The 17,936-nt window shown below is 43.7% G+C and overlaps 2 protein-coding genes and 1 pseudogene across 3 annotated transcripts; all 3 read left to right on the top strand.

Moving 5' to 3' along the window:
• The first annotated feature begins 1,943 nt into the window (after positions 1-1,943).
• Positions 1,944-12,071, top strand: LOC135540026 (von Willebrand factor A domain-containing protein 1-like). 2 transcript variants are annotated; one of them, XM_064966327.1, is made up of 6 exons: positions 1,944-2,251; positions 4,915-5,466; positions 5,776-6,093; positions 6,278-6,553; positions 6,932-7,045; positions 8,998-12,071. In XM_064966327.1, exons 1-6 carry the CDS (start codon positions 2,167-2,169, stop codon positions 9,000-9,002), a joined length of 1,350 nt encoding a protein of 449 aa, XP_064822399.1. In that variant the 5' UTR covers positions 1,944-2,166; the 3' UTR covers positions 9,003-12,071. The 2 variants fall into 2 exon arrangements, with proteins under 2 accessions (XP_064822399.1, XP_064822398.1); XM_064966326.1 differs by having other exon boundaries at positions 6,932-12,071.
• Positions 12,072-12,482: 411 nt separating this feature from the next.
• Positions 12,483-15,676, top strand: LOC135540027 (cyclin-L1-like). Its single transcript, XM_064966328.1, has 10 exons — positions 12,483-12,853; positions 13,062-13,136; positions 13,329-13,438; positions 13,521-13,641; positions 13,885-13,949; positions 14,077-14,176; positions 14,424-14,682; positions 14,934-15,024; positions 15,154-15,219; positions 15,309-15,676. The coding sequence occupies exons 1-10, from the start codon at positions 12,608-12,610 to the stop codon at positions 15,469-15,471; spliced, it is 1,296 nt and encodes a 431-aa protein (XP_064822400.1). The 5' UTR covers positions 12,483-12,607; the 3' UTR covers positions 15,472-15,676.
• Positions 15,677-16,323: 647 nt separating this feature from the next.
• Positions 16,324-17,929, top strand: LOC135529543 (olfactory receptor class A-like protein 4; annotated as a pseudogene).
• Positions 17,930-17,936: the final 7 nt, after the last annotated feature.

Below are 17,936 nucleotides of genomic sequence, written 5' to 3' on the forward strand. Positions count from 1 at the left end.
GCATAGCGCATAAAGATCAACACTCACTACTGAGTTCCAAACTGCCTCGTCAGCACAAGAACTGTTAGCTTCATGAAATGGGTTTCATGGAATGGCGTAAAGCTCGCCACCATTGGACCCTGGAGCAGTGGAAACACGTACTCTGGAGTGATGAATCACACTTCACCATCTGGCAGTCTGATGGACGAATCTGGGTTTGGCGGATGCCAGGAGAACACTACCTGCACCAATGCATAGTGACGACTGTACATTTTGGTGGAGGGGGAATAATGGTCTGGGGCTGTTTTTCATGCTTTGGGCTAGGCCCCTTAGTTCCAGTGAAGGGAAATCTTAACAGTACAGCATACAATTACATTCTAGATGATTCTGTTCTTACAACTTTGTGTCAACAGTTTGGTGAAGGCCCTTTCCTGCTTCAGCATGACAATGCCCCACTGCACAAAGCGCGGTCCATACAGAAATGGTTTGTTGAGTTTGCTGTGGAAGAACTTGACTGGCCTGCACAGAGCCCTGACCTCAACCCCATCGAACACCTTTGGGATGAATTGGAAACACCGACCATGAGCCAGGCGTAATCGCCCAACATCAGCGCCCGACCTCACTAATGCTCTTGTAACTGAATGGAAGCAAGTCCCCGCAGCAATGATCCAACATCTAGTGGAAAGCCTTCCCAGACGAGTGGAGGCTGTTTTAAATCAAATCAAATCAAATTTATTTATATAGCCCTTCGTACATCAGCTGATATCTCAAAGTGCTGTACAGAAACCCAGCCTAAAACCCCAAACAGCAAGCAATGCAGGTGTAGAAGCACGGTGGTTAGGAAAAACTCCCTAGAAAGGCCAAAACCTATGAAGAAACCTAGAGAGGAACCAGGCTATGTGGGGTGGCCAGTCCTCTTCTGACTGTGCCGGGTAGAGATTATAACAGAACATGGCCAAGATGTTCAAATGTTCATAAATGCAGGTTGAGGCTGAGACGGGGGGGACCAACTCCATATTTTTATTTTTTATTTAACTAGGCAAGTCAGTTAAGAACAAATTCTTATTTACAATGATGGCCTACCAGAAGGCAAAAGGCATCCTGCAGGGACAGGGGCTGGGATTCAAAATAAATATATATATATATATATATATATATATATATATAAATATAGCACAACACATGGTACAAACATTATTGGGCACAGACCACAGCACAAAGGGCAAGAAGGTAGAGACAACAATACATCACAAGAAGCTGCCATATCTGTCAGAGTGTCCATGATTAAGTCTTTGAATGAAGACATGGAGATAAAACGGCCCAGTTTGAGTGTTTGTTGAAGCTCGTTCCAGTCGCTAGCTGCAGCGAATTGAAAAAGGGGCGACCCAGGGATGTGTGTGCTTTGGGGACCTTTAACAGAATGTAACTGGCAGAACGGGTGTGTATGTGAAGGGCTGCATTAGGTATCTCAGATAGGGGGGAGTGAGGCCTAAGATTAATGCCCATGATTTTGGAATGATATGTTCGATGAGGATACTTTTGGTCATGTAGTGTATGAGTGTTGAGCGACCATAATAGCCTACTAATGGAGTCAGTAAAGTTTTAATCACATTTGTGCTATTTAATGTGAAGTATCCTGGATGATGTCCGAAACAGGGACGAAGTCCAACAAAATTGACGCCGAAAAACTAATGACTGTTGAGGGGAGGACACTTGAGAAAGGGAAAGAGAAGGGGCAGTAGAGGACCAAAATATATTGGAGGGTGAAACAGTAGCAGAGCCGAGGAGGACATGAAATCGAAGGAGCACTTCCTTATCAGTTGATCTTGTGTAGAGGGGGGTAAATTCGTGCTGTAGTAGTGGGAGTGTCGCGCCTTCTAATACGTTTTAAATGAGGTAGTGTGGATAACGCGGTCTACGCTGTCCGTGTGTGCGCACGCGAGTGCCCTTGTGTGTGTGTGTGTGTGTGTATGTGTGGAGGGGGGGGGGGGGGTAGTAGTTCGTAATGACTTTTCAGCCTTGATACAATTAGGCTGTACAACTAAAAACGGACTGATCCCTTTGCGCATGAGAAACTCGAGGGAATGTGAAAGGGAAGGACAACAATGCCATGGACAGTGACATGGGAAGATCCCGTTGAGGGTGCACTTGTTTGGTCAATTTCATCATAACGTATTTATCCAATTTATGATGGGGTGGTTTGGATTTTCCTGTTTGCTGTTCGGTGTGTTACTCCGGCCAAGTAACACACAAAACGTTGTGCCTGACGCAGGTGAGTTTAGCCTACCTTATACAGGTGTGTCACGGTTAGAGAGATGGCTCTTGCATATTTCCTGTAGACTCTCAACAATGTTCCATTCTGCAGTTGGCGCTGATTAAAGTCGGGTTACTCAGTCACATCATTAGATAATCATTACTTTTCTAACAATGACCTTAGGATGCATCGTAATATTTATCTGATCACATGGCCTATTAGTGTGGTATAGCCTAAATCCGCAAAAAGTAACTTATTTACAGGGTATGGTATAAGTGTATTGTATTATTGACAGAGTTAATATTTTTCATGTAAAGTGTGTGTGTGTGTGTGTGAGTGAGTGAGAGAGAGAGAGAGAGGGAGAGAGAGAGAGAGAGAGAGAGAGAGAGAGAGAGAGAGAGAGAGAGAGAGCGCCTTCCAGCTCTTGGCATTACAGTGGAAAGGGAGACAATGGAAGCTCTGTCTTTCATTGATATTGCTGTCTTCAAGAAAAACATTTGCCCTGCTGACTTTGGCCAGAATTGTTCTGGAAACAGGTATCATTCTGTTTGCCAAATTACAGCAACAAAGCTGTAATAATATATCCACGCTTATGGTAGTCCCCAACTAATTAAAAGTAAACATTTGGATCTATGACTCAAGTTGATTTGAAAAATATTAAGCAAAGCCTTTGGAGACATTTTTGTACAGGTCATAAAGGTGGGAACAAAGCTTAATGGGTTTTTTAGCTACTTTTTAATTACATAAACAGAGACTTAGGGTTTGAAGGAAACGCCATACTTCTTCTCTATTGCAACCCTCACACGCAGTCTCTCTTGCTCACAAGCAGCTCACTGTGGAATGCCGAGGGAAGAGAGCTGCAAATCCCTTTGATCTCTTCTCTCTCACGATCCTTCTCTTTTTCTCGCAGTACTTACGCACTGTCTTTTCTCCCAATATTTCACTAAGCTTCTATCTATTTTATAAGGGGTTAATAGGAGATACCGCCTCTGCCTCCATTCCCATCCCTCCCTCGCTCTCTTCTCCTCTCTCCTCTCCATCTGTGTTAGTTACTATTGTATGGTTGTTTTCAGACATTGGCTGATACCTTTCTCCTGATTGCTCTGCTCTCCCTCATCTATGTTCCCCTTCATTTCCTCTCATCCATCCCTCCCTCTCTCTCCCTACCACCACCATCATTTTCTAGCGCTCTATAAAAGTTGAATGATTGTGGAATGTTGTTCCAAGAGGGCTCTCTGAAAGGAACAGAGAGCTGAAGATTATGTGGGTGACACAGAAAGAGAGAGAGAGAGAGAAAGAGAGAGAGAGAGAGAGAGAGAGAGAGATAAAGGGAGATAAAGGGAGATAAAGGGAGATAAAAATAACAAAGGCTCTGCAGGAAGTGGAATGAAATGTGTGGAAGAAGTGACGCAATATGCATAATATGTATATGTGCCTTTGGATGATGGCAGTCATCTGTGTATGTCTTTGTCTGTGCGTCTGCGTCTGTACCTCCATCAGGCGTCAGCTTGTGATTGAATGATACCTGTATTGTTCTTACTAGACCAGAGCATGTCAGTGCATCACCCCAATAGCATGTTAGAACAGCAAAATCATTGGGTTGCTCCTGCATTCCTGCAGGGTTATACACCTGTTACAACAGGTCATGACAGCTGATGGAAAAATAGATGGGTTTCATCTGACATGCCCTTGTCTCTGAGTTGACAGAGGTATGTCTACTGTTTTACCAACCATATACTGTATAGCTGTTGCCAACCTGCTTTGGCAGTCAGCCTCTTGGGCGTTCTATCACACCAGTAACACACAGCAGAGAGCTGAGTCAGACACAGGACAAATGAAAATGTATGAGCTACTATATTTTAATTTACTGCAAGTGTGTTTTTGTTTTGTTAGTAGAAGCTGGGGTGTAGAAACTGGAGTGTTAGGAGAAACTATTTAGATTTTACTGGAAATGATTATTGTATGTAGACGGTTGAGAGAGCAACTGGGGCTAAATTGTTTCTGAGAATAAAGATCCAGTGACCATTATAATGTGCTCATCAGAGTGCGTCTGTCCAGACTGTGGCTATTCTCTGCACATAATGTTCTCTGTCTCTCTTTTTATATTTCTCTCGCTCTCTCTGTGTGTTTTTTTCTCTTTCTCTAGTTTGTGTCCGTTTTCTTCCAACTATCCTCAGTTTTTAATCTGTTTAATTTCTCTCACTCCCCTTGACAGTCATCTCTAAAACCCATACCTTTATCCATATTTTAGCACTCGTCTCTTCATCCCTCTTTCCTTTCCTCTCTCTTGTCCTGTGTTGTCCTGTGTTCTATGGCTTGGATCCCAGTCTGTGTTTGAATAAAATGGCTTGAACCAATAAAGTTTATTTTGACTGATCACACAAAGAAGAACTAATATTTAGATTTGGACATAGGAAGATTAGCAAGTAAAGAACTACCACGACAGGTAATAACATTGGCAAACAATGTGTTTTGAAAAGCTTTTCATAACAAGTGTTTTTTTGTTGCCTTGTGAAATCTGTTCCTGGGCTTGCAGCCACATGGCGGCTTACAATTCTCTCTGTAGATATACAGTATCAGGGATAAATAGCTTTAGTGTGATCGCTCTCTCTCTCTCTCCCCCTCTCTCTCTCTCTCTCTCTCTCTCTCTCTATCTCTCTCTCTCTCTCTCTCTCACTCAGCTCTGAACTGTTGTGAAGGGGACATCCTGCTCCTGTTGGATTCTTCAGGAAGTGTGTCATCCTATGAGTTCTCTCGCCTGCTGCGCTTCCTGTCTGAGCTGCTCCTCCCCTTCTCACTTGGGCAAGGCCAGGTAAGGGTGGGTTTGCTGCAGGTGGGCACTGAGCCACACCTGGAGTTTGGTCTGGACGCCCACAGCACCCAGCCTGGCCTACAGGGGGCACTGCAGAGAACCAGGCAGCTCCAGGGGGACACCAACACTGAGGCTGCCCTCATACTGGCACAGGGGCTGCTAGCCAGGACTGGAGCTGTGGATGAAACAAAGCTCCCTAAGGTGCTGGTGTGGCTAACGGATGGGGTAGAGCCGGGCGTGGTGGATGTACCAATGGCAGAGCTGAGAACGGCGGGTGTGTCCGTGCTGGCTGTCTCTACAGGACATGGGAACTACCAGGTGCTGCGGAGGGTGGTGTCCGCACCCATCGAGTCCCACCTGTACTTTGTGGACATCGATGACATCAGCATCATCACAGAGGACCTGAGGGAGGTCATCATTGGTGTGTGGGGCGGGGGGGAGGGAGGGTGGGCGTAGTGACAGAGGAAGGGTGGACACAAAGACAGAGAAAATAGATGACAATATATGAAATAAAACAATTTGCCCTTCAAACAGCACATCATTGAATAAAACCATTCTGCACACATACCGTTTTCACTTCTAACACTACAGAGGTGGGACTATACTACTTGACTAGAACTGAGTTTCTAGACTCAAGTATTTATAGACAGTCCTGAGATTGCAGCCTCTGTAGTGTCCATGCAAACTCCCCACCTGAGGTGTATATCTCCCCCCTCTTTCTCTCTCTTAGAGCTGATCTGTGCCGAGGGCCTGCGGGTGGTAGAGGTGTCCTCCCACAGTGCCGTGCTGCAGTGGCGTCCTGTCCTCAGCGCCAACACAGGCTTCTATGAGGTCCACTATAATTCTATGCTGCCAGGTGGCGGGAAGGGTCAGCCTAGTGGCGGGGCCAGCAGCGGGGTGCAGTACCACAGACGGACCCTCCCTGGGGATGCCAGCTGGGTAAAGCTGAGTGGTCTGCAACCAGACACCAGCTACACTGCCTCCCTCACCCCAAAGTCCAACCAGGACTACCTCAACACCCTCAGTGCCAACTTCACCACACTGCCCGGTGAGAATATGAAGTTCAGTGATGCGGTAGAAATAGGAAATAAGAATAGTCTAATAGAAAATCAACACTGGAAGACAATCTTTTTACATTATTGAACAACTTGTTGTGCAAAATAATAATCTATTTTATTTTTCTGTCATCCCCCTCCCCTCTCCTCCCTGTCCTCTCCTCTCACATACCCTAGAGGTGTTGAGCCCAGCAGTGGTCACGGTGTCAGACTCAGGTCCTGACAGGGTGCGAGTGAGCTGGGGTCCTCTGCAGCCTGAGCAGGTCCAGAGGTACCAGATAGAGTATGGCGCTCTACCCAGTGGACAGGTCCACATGGTTATGCTACATGGACATCAGAATACCACTCTGCTCACTGGTCTAGAGCAAGAGACACAATACCTGGTCACCATCAGCGCCCTGTACTCCACTGGCAAAGAGAAGGCTTTGTCTGTCAAGGCCTGCACTCAGGAGGGTAAGATGTGTGTGTTTTTGTTCACCCTCTGAATGGCAGACATACACAATCCATGTTTCTGTTGTCTCAAGGCTTAAAAATCATTCTTTAAACTGTCTCCTCCACTTCATCTACACTGATTGAAGTGGATTTAACATGTGGCATCAATAAGGGATCATAGCTTTCACGTGGATTCTCCTCGTCAGTCTATGTCATGGAAAGAGCAGGTGTTCTTAAGGTTTTGTATACTCTGTGTATTTATCGTAGTCATTTATAAGGAGTCCATCCCTCCCACTTCTACCTTTGGGCCTGGCCCCTCTCTTTTTTCGTTCTGTGATTTATGGCTTTTATAACAAAGCGCAGACACTAACTTGTCCTCTATCTCTGTGTGTATCTCAGTGCTGCCTGCCCTGGCTGACCTCCAGCTGACCCCCGTGGGGCGAGATGAGGTGCAGGTCCGGTGGAGAGGCCACGAAGAGGGTCTGAGGGGGTACTGGCTCAGCTGGGAGATGGGTGAGACAGAGATCCCCTCCCGCCCTGCGTCCTCTTCCCTATACCTGCTCCCTGGCTCCTTGTCCACGCTGCTCACACACCTGGCCCCCAGCAGCCGAGTGTGTGTGTCCCCTGTCTACCGCACAGCCCTGGGAGAGGGGCTCTGCTGCACCACACACACACAAACTGGTCTGACACTACGCACACAGCCACACACACACACAGGTCTCCCAGCCTTATATTGGACTTGAACGATTTATTGAATGGGCACATTATAGTTATTGTAATTTTAAGGCAGTAGTCGTCTTCATATGTCTAACTGCACTCTTGTGCAACAGGAAAGTAATAACCCCTTTTTCTCTCTCTCCCTCTCTCTCACTTCGATAGAGCAGTATTTTGCAGTTATCAATGAGATTTGCCTGCAGTCAGAGAGCTAAAGTGGAGGAAATGTTTGAAATTTGATGTGCTTTATTGCCACATCAATGCTGTGGTACAATGGAGTCACATCTCTATGTTGCTTCAAACCACTTGATTATCCAGTATTCACACCCCTTGACTTTTTCCATTTTGTTGTGTTACAGCCCAAAATTAAATGGATTAAATTTAGATTTTTTTTGTCACTGGCCTACATACAATACCACATAATGTTTTTCAACATTTTTACAACTTATTTAAAATGAAAAGCTCTAATGTCTTGAGTCAATAAGTACTACAAAGATACAGGCGTCCTTCCTAACCATTTGCCTGAGAGGAAGGAAACCGCTCAGGGATTTCACCATTAGGCCAATGGTGACTTTAAAACAGTTACAGAGTTTAAGGACTGTGAGGAGACAACTGAGGATGACTCAACAACATTGTAGTTACTCCACAATACTAACCTAATTGACAGAGTGAAAAGAAGGAAGCCTGTACAGAATAAAACATTTTCCAAAACATGCATCCTGTTTGCAACAAGGTGTTAAAGTAATACTGCAAGCAATTACATTTTTGTCTGAAGACAAAGTGTTATGTTTGCGGCAAATCTAATACAACACACTACTGACGACCACGCTCCATATTTTCAAGCATAATTGTGGTGGCTGCATCATGTTATGGGTATGCTTGTAATCGTTAAGGACTGGGGGATTTTTCAGGATAAAAAATAAATGTAATGGAGCTAAGCACATGCAAAATCCTTTGTCAGTCTGCTTTCCACTGGACACTGTGAGAAGAATTCACCTTTCAGCAGGACAATAACCTAAAACACAAATCCTAATCTACACTGGAGTTGCTTACCAAGAAGACAGTGAATGGCTGAGTTACAGTGTTGACTTAAATCTATTTGAAAATCTATGGCAAGACCTGAAAATGGTTGCCTAGCAATGATTAAGAACCAATTTGACAAAGCATGAAAACATTTGAAAATAATATTTTTGTATTTCATTTTCGAAAATGCCTAAAAATGTGTTTTCACTTTGTTATTTTGGGGCATTGCATGTACACAATGCATTTAAGCCATTTAGAATTCAAGCTGTAACACAACAAAATGTGTAATAAGTAGAGGTATGAATACTTTCTGAAGGCCATGTAAGTGGATTATGTTGTAATTTCATAAGGAAGAGGGGTCCTGGGTCATCTGGGTCAAGATAAAGAAGTGTAGCTTCAGCATAGAGCTGTTGTGATCCAAATGGATGGATTCCATTTCTCTGACTCCAATGAGAAGGATTGCCACTGATGGGGGATAGGTGGATGAGGATGAAGAGAAAGAAGGGTGGATAGAGGGGAACAAAGAAGACATAGAACCTCCTAACTTTCTTGAATAACCGTATCTTCTCTCCCGTCATCCATCTGGTCATAGTGTGGGCATGCTGTTACACATAGGCGTTTTAACTATTTCTGATGAAAAATATAACTATATTCACTTCATTTTACAACATGTAAAATCAAAATGTACTTGTATGCTTTCTAACATATGTTTTATATTCAATTTTCAGTTTAGCTTCCACATAATAGGCTGCAGTCCACATATGAACCCATCAGCCTGGCTCTTGTGAACTTGCTTGTGAAGATCGCCATCTAGTGGGACACATCTTTAACCACAGGCTGTGACATTCAGGCCTATTTTCAACTTTTTCAACTCTTTCTCTGCTGCACAGTACACCCCTAAGTGTGAATATATTGCATTGGTCTCATATAGAGGGTAGATAAATTGCAATATCTTAAAACAGGAAAACATTTCCTCTCACATCTCATCTTCTGGGTCGTTCCATGTCATTTCAGCAAGCCATGACACAAACCATCTCAGATTGTTCCGAAATAATTTCTGTAGTAAAAAAACAGATTAGATAAGCATTCCAGCAACAATATTTTGTTGAAATATAATTTGATCTCTGAGAAATTAAACTAATTGATTGCATCCAAATTGGCCATTTAAATGTATAGGATTCATATAATATTTAATAAATATATTACCTAACATCCAAAACTTTGTTCTAACAATGAGTAAAACATGAGGAATCCAAAGAAATTGTCAAAAGTCACCCACAGACTCCCCACACCCCACAACAATCCAGAGAAGGCTGGTGGAAGGAGCCATAGGAGGACGGACTCATTGTAATGGCCGGGATGGCATCAATGGAACGGAGTCCAACCGGTTGTTTCCATGTGTTTGGTACCATTTCATTCAATCCATTCCAGCCAGTATAATGAGCCCTACCTTCTATATCTCCTCCCACCAGCGTCCTCTGCGCCAATCTCACCTCCAACAACTCTATGCAGCCTCAATGTTAATAAAGGGATAGTTCACCCAAATTACAAACTGACGTATTGGTTTCCTTACCCTGTAAGCAGTTTATGGACAAGGTATGACAGCAACCGATGCTTTGGTTTAGTTTACCGAGCCACTGTTTCTTTTTAGCATTTGTGGCACATATCCAATGCAAGTCAACGGTACCTATATTAGGATTTTTACATTTCATATCCAAATCATCTAACTAATAACAGGAACCACATTTCCATCCACAATTTCTAGGCCAGTAAAGTCCTAAATATTTAAAAAACAAACATGACAGCTGTGATGGAAACAGGAAGTTTCGTTACAATTGTATAAATGCAGACAGATCATTAATTCTTTCGACATGGTGGGATCTTTTTGTGTATGAAAAATTAATTGTGCAAGAAAAGGTGGTGCAAATGACAAATATCCAAAACTTAGAATCACAAAGTGATATGGTGTGTGGTCCTCCCTAGGGTTGTGGTGGTCATGACATTTTGTCAGCTGTGATTGTCAAGCGAATAACTGCCGGTCTCGCGGTAATTGACCGTTAATTAACATAAACACATTGAGCATCTCCTGGCTTCCACGCATAGCCTACAAGCCACTGATGCAGACCTTTGGAACATCTACATTTTAAAAAGTCTAATAAATCCATGTAATACAGCCTACACCATCACAATAAATCCATTATTTATTTTAGACAAGTCTAAAGAAGTCTATTTCAGAATAACAGAATAGCAGACTCTTGAGTTGTCCTTGTGTTAGGCCCTGATATGGCTATGCCATATGGCTAGTTGATTTAGCAGACACGATTTTCTTAGAATTCCATTCCATTATTTTATATTATGAAGAACCAATTGAATAAAATAGAAAATATATTTTCTCTAAAGATTTAAGGGAGTGCGCACATGTGACTATTCTGTGTTGAACAGTTAACAAAGCGGTATTATGGTCACCATAACAGCCCTAGGACTCTTCCCACTAAGACTCGGGAAAGCATGCAGTTTATTAGGCTTAAATTTTAATTTAATTAAATAAATGATCATGAACTTCACAGGGTGGTGAAAGTGCACAGTACAGTGATGACTTTGATGCTCTTTTCCAATAAATATTGAAGGTCTTATTCTGGTGACATGATGATCGATGCTTGACTGCCGTTTGACAAATAAAAATATTCTGTCTCTTATCCATAATAATCTCATCATGTAGACTCACTAGACTATCTGCACAGCCTACCCGCACTGCAAGTTGTTGGCTAAAGAGCGCATGTGCCAAGACCAGTTAGGCACATTTGCTATTTTTCTCAACAGTTTTGTTGACAAAACTATTGATGGAAAATGCCATGGAAACACATTGAAAACGTTTATTCAGTATATGAAAACTTGAGTGAAAAACTACATTTTGTGTGCAAAGTCATCACCTACTAATTGTTTTTTGGAAACAAGTCAGTTTGGTGGAAATACACCACAGGTGGGAAAATGTGCATATTTTCTTTATGTGTATTTTAGAATATTCACATGAAAATCTGTTGCCAATTGGATGGAAACCTAGCTATTGAGTTACACAATACGTGTTTTGGTACATCAGGATGATTTGGACATGAAGTGTGAAAATGCTAATATAGGTACCATTGACTTACGTTGGATTTGTGTCACAAATGCTAGAAATGTTGGTGTTTACCTGGTTAAGAAACCAACACTGAGTGGATTTTTTAAAAATCACCTAATAGCAGGAACAGCACCATCTAGTGGTCAGAACCTGGTAGTATCAGGATGTATAATTGCACATAAACCTAACGACTTCAATTATGGATTTCTATAAACGGGGGACATCACCAAATTCACTGAGAATGCATTACATAGGATAAAGAAACAATACTCCGAGCCGCAGCTCCATACTACTTTTCAGACATAGAGAACTGATAATATATACTCGTTGTTGGGGTGGTTTTGGTATAGGGGGTCCGTGGGTGGCTTTTGAGATTCGTCATGTGTATTTCATTGATAGTAAAATATTTGGTGGAAATCGGATTTGAAGTACTATATTTATTGAATATTATACGAATCTTATACATTTAAATGGCCAATTTGGGTGCAATCAATTCGATGAATTTCTCAGATATCACCCAAATAATTTAGCAGGATTGTTAATCTAATCTTTTTCTATGATTTAAATACAATCTGAGATGGTGGGTGTCGAAATACTTTCTTGTACTTTTTCAAGTGGAACGACCCTTGTATTCTATGTACTCAATGTTAATATCATATGAGGTAATAAAACGAGTGTAAATTGCTTCTCCTTTTTTAAGTAATTGTATTTTGGAGTGTAAAGATCAATACAACACACACACACAGGCAACTGCATGATTGTTGTCAGGTACAGTTTGACCATTAATATCTCTAGACACCATTGTCAAATGCTGTAGCCTTGCTGCCCCAACATAAATTGATCTGCATTAAGATGTAGCCTATTAAACGGCAATTATTTTTTACGCAAGTGAGACCATTTTATCAATGATAGGCTCTTCCCTCAAGAGACAATAACCTTTTCAACTGCAACACGCTTAGAAATAACATTATGGTATCAAAACAATGCAAACTTTGACAAAACGATGAAACACCGGAATTTGCAGAAATAAAAATTAACCGCTTCCACCCGTTTAAAAGATACTGCTATTATTGGTTTACGCAACGAAATTCAAGACCACAATAACCAATCACAACCCGTATGAAGAATAGCAAGGGGCGCGGTTTACACACGGCCCATCCAATCGGTAGAGGCTGTACTGGAGTCCCGTGCTGGACTGGGCCTCGGTCTTGCCTGGTGTCATGCAACCGACTATTGAATATGTGATGGCGGCAGAATACTTGAGAATTCCCGGGGAGGGAATTCTTATAGGGGATAAGATATACTCTGGTGTAACCCTAACTTTAGATAACTGTCTCCTGCCATTGGAGCGACTACAGCAGAGTCCGTCCGCTGAACATGGGCTTTCCGCGGATACCGAGGAGCAGCTGCGAATGCGGGGCTGTGAGTTGATACAGGCCGCGGGTATTCTGCTTAGACTCCCGCAGGTTGGTAACAGCTATCTAGCTAACTATTGTGCCGAAGTTAAGTAGAATTTGCATTCAAAGTCAGACAAATCTAATTGTACAGGTCAAACACGAGACCATGTCTAGAATCAACAGCTAAGTTAAAGACGCATGTTGTTTACCAATGAGGCAGGCCATGCGATGGATTTAAATCGTAGTTAGCAAGTTAATTGATAAACGTTCTCTCCAGGTAGCCATGGCCACGGGGCAGATCCTTTTCCAGAGGTTCTACTATTGCAAATCGTTCGTCAGACACTGTGCAGAGGTAGGACCCTCCCTATCATGCTCTGTTTGGCAACCAGTTCCACTGCAAAAATCCTTTATCAGACTTAGCTCAAACATTCACCCCTTTACTATTTGTTCACACTGTTGCTGTGACAAACTAATCTCATGATGCTATTTGTCCTCTTTCCCCTTCTCAAAATACCCATCTACCTCCCTGCCTGCCTCTTTCCAGATGGTTGCCATGGCTTGTGTGCACCTGGCTTCAAAGATCGAGGAGGAACCGCGCAGGGTACGAGATGTTCTCAATGTGTTCTACCACCTCAAACACAGCAAAGGCAAACGGTAAGGGGTTCTGAACTCCTCTTCCAGTTCTCCCAACCCTCTTGCGGTATTCTGTATATCGCTAACCATGTGTATCTTCCAGGACCCAGGTCCCCATGCCTTTGGATGCCAGCTACATCAGTGCCAAGGCTCAGGTGATCAAGACAGAGAGGAGAGTGCTGAAGGAGCTGGGCTTCTGTGTGCATGTCAAACACCCCCACAAGGCAAGCAGCAGACTCACCTCACCACCTTCAATACATTCAGTGGGGTATTTGATCTAAAACAGGACAATTGATAACCACTGTGGTTTAGGCCCTGTTTGCTCTACTGGTTTGTTGTGATTGCTACTGTAGGCTTGGATTTGTATTACCATGACATGTCTAACAAATTATCTTGTCTACGGCAATTGACATTGTATCTGGTCTTGGGAACACGTCCCTAACAGTTTTTGTGCTGCTCTGTCATAGATCATTGTGATGTACCTCCAGGTGCTGGAGTGTGAGAAGAACACCAAGCTAGTACAGACAGCTTGGTGAGTATCTTCTTGATGTTTTGTTTAATCATTTCTCAGTGTATCTCAAATGTCATATTAGGAAGAGTTCTAATTTATCTATTTTCATCTCGCTCTCCACCTCTCTCTGCTGCTATCTGTTTTCTAGGAACTACATGAATGACAGTCTGAGGACAGATGTGTTCCTGAGGTTCAGTGCTGAGACCGTGGCCTGTGCCTGTATCTACCTGTCAGCCAGAACACTTCAGGTAGGACACTACAGTGTACACTTATGTGCTTTAAACATGCTAACACATAAGGTAATTTACAGTAATATACCATCCCAGGTTGTCATTCATACACCTGCACATATCAGCACACCTACTACACAAACCAAGATTTTATCTAAGGACATATGCTCAAACATGATTAGCTGGTCTATATAGCTCCCATATGTCCATAACAGCAACATGACCACCTGTCTGAATCCTCACCCTCCTCCCGTCTTCCATGCAGATCCCTCTGCCGGACCAGCCTCCCTGGTTCCTGCTGTTTGGTGCGTCTGAGGAGGACCTGAGGGAGATCTGTGGGCGGATCCTGAGGCTGTACTCACTGCCCAACGTCTCCCTCCCCAGTATGTTAAAAGAAGTGGACCAGTGTCACCTGGCCCTGGATGCACGCATCGCCAAGGCCAAGCTGGCAGGAGGGGGACTGCTGGCTGTGGGCACCCCCACCCTGGACGCCCCCTCCAGCTTCTCCCCTGCCTCCAAAGCAGGTGAGACAGACGCACACCACTCACCCATAGGAAACACACTGTGTAATACGTGATATCTTCATGTTTTATATCATGCTTTTTTGTTTCTATTTCCTTATTTTTGCATCCTGGCAACTTTAAAAAAATATATATTATTACCGTCCTCTCCACTTCTGTTTGTCTCATGTGCTCATCATTTCCTTTAGCAACCCTTTGACTTTGTAACCATTTCCTCCCACAAAGTTCCTTATTCTCATCTTTCTTTGTCCTAGCGTCGCCTGCTGTACCACAGACCAACAGGGAGTCTCCCCTAAATCAAGTCGCCCTAAAAAATGCCTGCCGGAAACTCACTAACGGAGACGAGTAAGTATTCTTTCTCTACTGGAGTATGGGGATATCTGTACTGAGTATATTTGTGCGATTGAATGGAGCTGCTTTCCCTCATGAAATGAAGACTCTTCTATTTTTGCTTTTCTTCTTATTTTTTCTCAGGAAGAAAAGAGTGAGTCGTAGTGATGAGAGAAGAGAGACTCAGTCCATGTCTCCTTCCAGAAGAAGGTATGGAAGAAGCACTGTGCCTTACTCTGTTTCATACGGACTCCATATTGAGTCTCAGCTCTGAGACTAACTTCACTCTCTGTTTTCAGACGCAGTCGCAGTGTCTCTTCTCCTTTGCGCTCTGTCTCTCCCACCCACCGCCAGAAAATCAGTCGCCGGGATAGAGAAAGGGAGAAAGAGCGGGAGCGTCGGCGGGAACGGGAGAGGGAGCGGGGAAGAGGAAGGAGAGATGAATACTCACGTAGAAGATAACTCTCATAGGTGTTATCAAGGAAGAGCTATCGTAAATGACCTATGGAACAGCACATCATGGACCAAATACAAGCCAGACTTTCCAATGTTTTCACTTTTGTAGATTGTTTGTATTAACATTATAATTTGGGAAACTATGCTCTAAGATCATAGTCCAAAGCTTTTGTCTGAACAATATTTTTGAAATAAAAATGCTTTTAGATGATCTGTTGTCTTGTTTTATGAATGGCATCAAGTGATTTAGATCACTTCATTGGTCAACTTCACACAAGGTTCAACTGAAATGTGACTTGCGCTTTTAACCCAAACCCTCCGAAAGACTCATACATACAGGTTTTGATGCTGTTGTGGGGGGTTAAATACCTTGCTTAATGGCTTCTAGGATTTTGATACCAACAACCCTCCGGTTGCTAGCTTTACGTTCTGCCAGGTTTTCCTGTCGTACCCGGGATTCAAACTGGCAACCCTCTAACTGCTAGGCTACCTGCCACCCATTCAGCACCACAACCAAACACACCTCTACATCCCTCTCTAGGGAAGCTAGACATGATCATGAACCTAGCTGCTAAGGAAGCATGTTTTAATTAGGCTGACTGATGAATCTCTCGTGTAGCTGAACTCTGGGATTGAAACCCCCACAATATCTCTGGCCTAGCAGAGGTTAGTTGAGTAACTAGGGAAAGTTACTCAACGAAAAGTTACTCATCTAAAAAAAATAGGGCCCTGGATTAGGATGCAGAGAGACAAAGTATTCTACCCAGGACTCAATCTAATTCAGTAGCTGAGATGGAGGCTCCAATGTCTGAGTTGAGAGGGCAGGGGCCGGTGGGGATGATAGGGCTCTGTGTCACCATGTCTCCCACTCAGACCGCCTTCTACATTATTCTGATCCTGCTGGGTATCACGGTTAACACCACAGTGGTTGGTGTGATCGAGGAGAATGTGTTCAAAGACCCCAGTGGAGTACATAACTCAGACATCAACCTGATGAACATGGCCCTCTCCAACCTGCTCATGTCTGTCCTGAGGAACGCCCTGCTGGTCATCGCTAACCTGGAGCTGTGTTGGTCTGGGACAGGTGTCAAGCACTGGAGTAGAGGATGCTGAAGAATAATGGCTTTATGTGGGTGCTCGAGACAAGGGTGAGGCAGGTATGGGGATTGTGTGTGGTTTGGGCTCTAAGTAAAAGGTTTGTGATTATGGGATTTGGTATTTAAGATATCAGAGGGTTTTGGGCTGATCTTTGAGGAATGGTAGTTTAAAATGCAAGCGCAAGGGAGGGTGGTGTGGTCTGTGACTGGAGATATGCTATGTGAAATGAAAGCAAGCTGACAATATACCGTGCCATAATTACTGGAATTAGTATTGTTACGGTTGACACTATTGTGTACACACACACACACAGACACACACAAAAACTGACACCCAGCTCTCTCTCTGTAGCTGTCCTCCTCCAGAGACTGGTGTTGCTTCCTGATGGGGGTGTGGCTTCACTGCCTTGTCTCCTCTCCTGTCCTCTCCCCTCCAACACTTCCCACCCCTCTCCTCTTTTCTCCTATCTTCTCATCCCCTCCCCTCTTCTCATCTCCTCTCTCCTCCCCCTCCCATGCAGAACCTGATGTTGTTCAACAGCACCACACACACCCTGCTGGGCTGTTTGTGGAACTTCCCCTCCAGCTACGCGGGCCTGGCCTAAGCCACCACCTCCATGGTGATCCACAAGACAGTGCCCATTATGCTGATGGCCATCAACAACCTGGCCTCCCTCTACACGCTCTATGCCCATAGCAGGACCCGCTACCCCACACACATGACCACAGACGCACCCGCCCTGAAGAGGGTACCGTCCGAGAGACGAGCTGCCAAGGTGAGAGAGGCTGGACAGGATTCAGAATTATGCCATGTTATAGGTACCCTGCTTACTATGGATGGAAGGATGGAGAAGTACAGCACATGTAATGTGTACCTGTAACATGAGGAATGTGGGAAAAAATTGCTTATGGGCTACCAAGGTGTTTCTGTATAGCACTCTGTGACATCTGCTGATATAAAAAAAGGCTTTATAAATACATTTGATTGATTGATTGATGATCCAGGTTCGCTTTTAATAAACAGTGTTATTACAGAAAACGCATGTTTATGTGTATGTTTTATGACCCTTATGCTAAGAGAAGAAGAAAACAAGTAAATAGTTTCACAGTATTTCCCCTCCCTGCCCTCCCTCTTTCTCTAGGTGATTCCAGCCCTCATAATGCTCTTCAATGGGTCTTGGGGAACCAGCCTCATCTCTATAAACTACTTTAACTACAACCAAGGTTTGTCAGCCGAGATCCTCCTGGTTACAGCTCGCTTTGCCAACACCATCTTCAATGCCATTTCGCCCATCGTGCTGGCAGTGGGTCACCGGCGGCTGCGTGCTGTCATTAAGTCTATTCTTACTCACTGACAGAGCCCACACTCTGACA

The sequence above is a fragment of the Oncorhynchus masou genome, chromosome 5 (assembly GCF_036934945.1).
Source record: "Oncorhynchus masou masou isolate Uvic2021 chromosome 5, UVic_Omas_1.1, whole genome shotgun sequence".
In the NCBI taxonomy this organism is placed as follows: domain Eukaryota; kingdom Metazoa; phylum Chordata; class Actinopteri; order Salmoniformes; family Salmonidae; genus Oncorhynchus; species Oncorhynchus masou.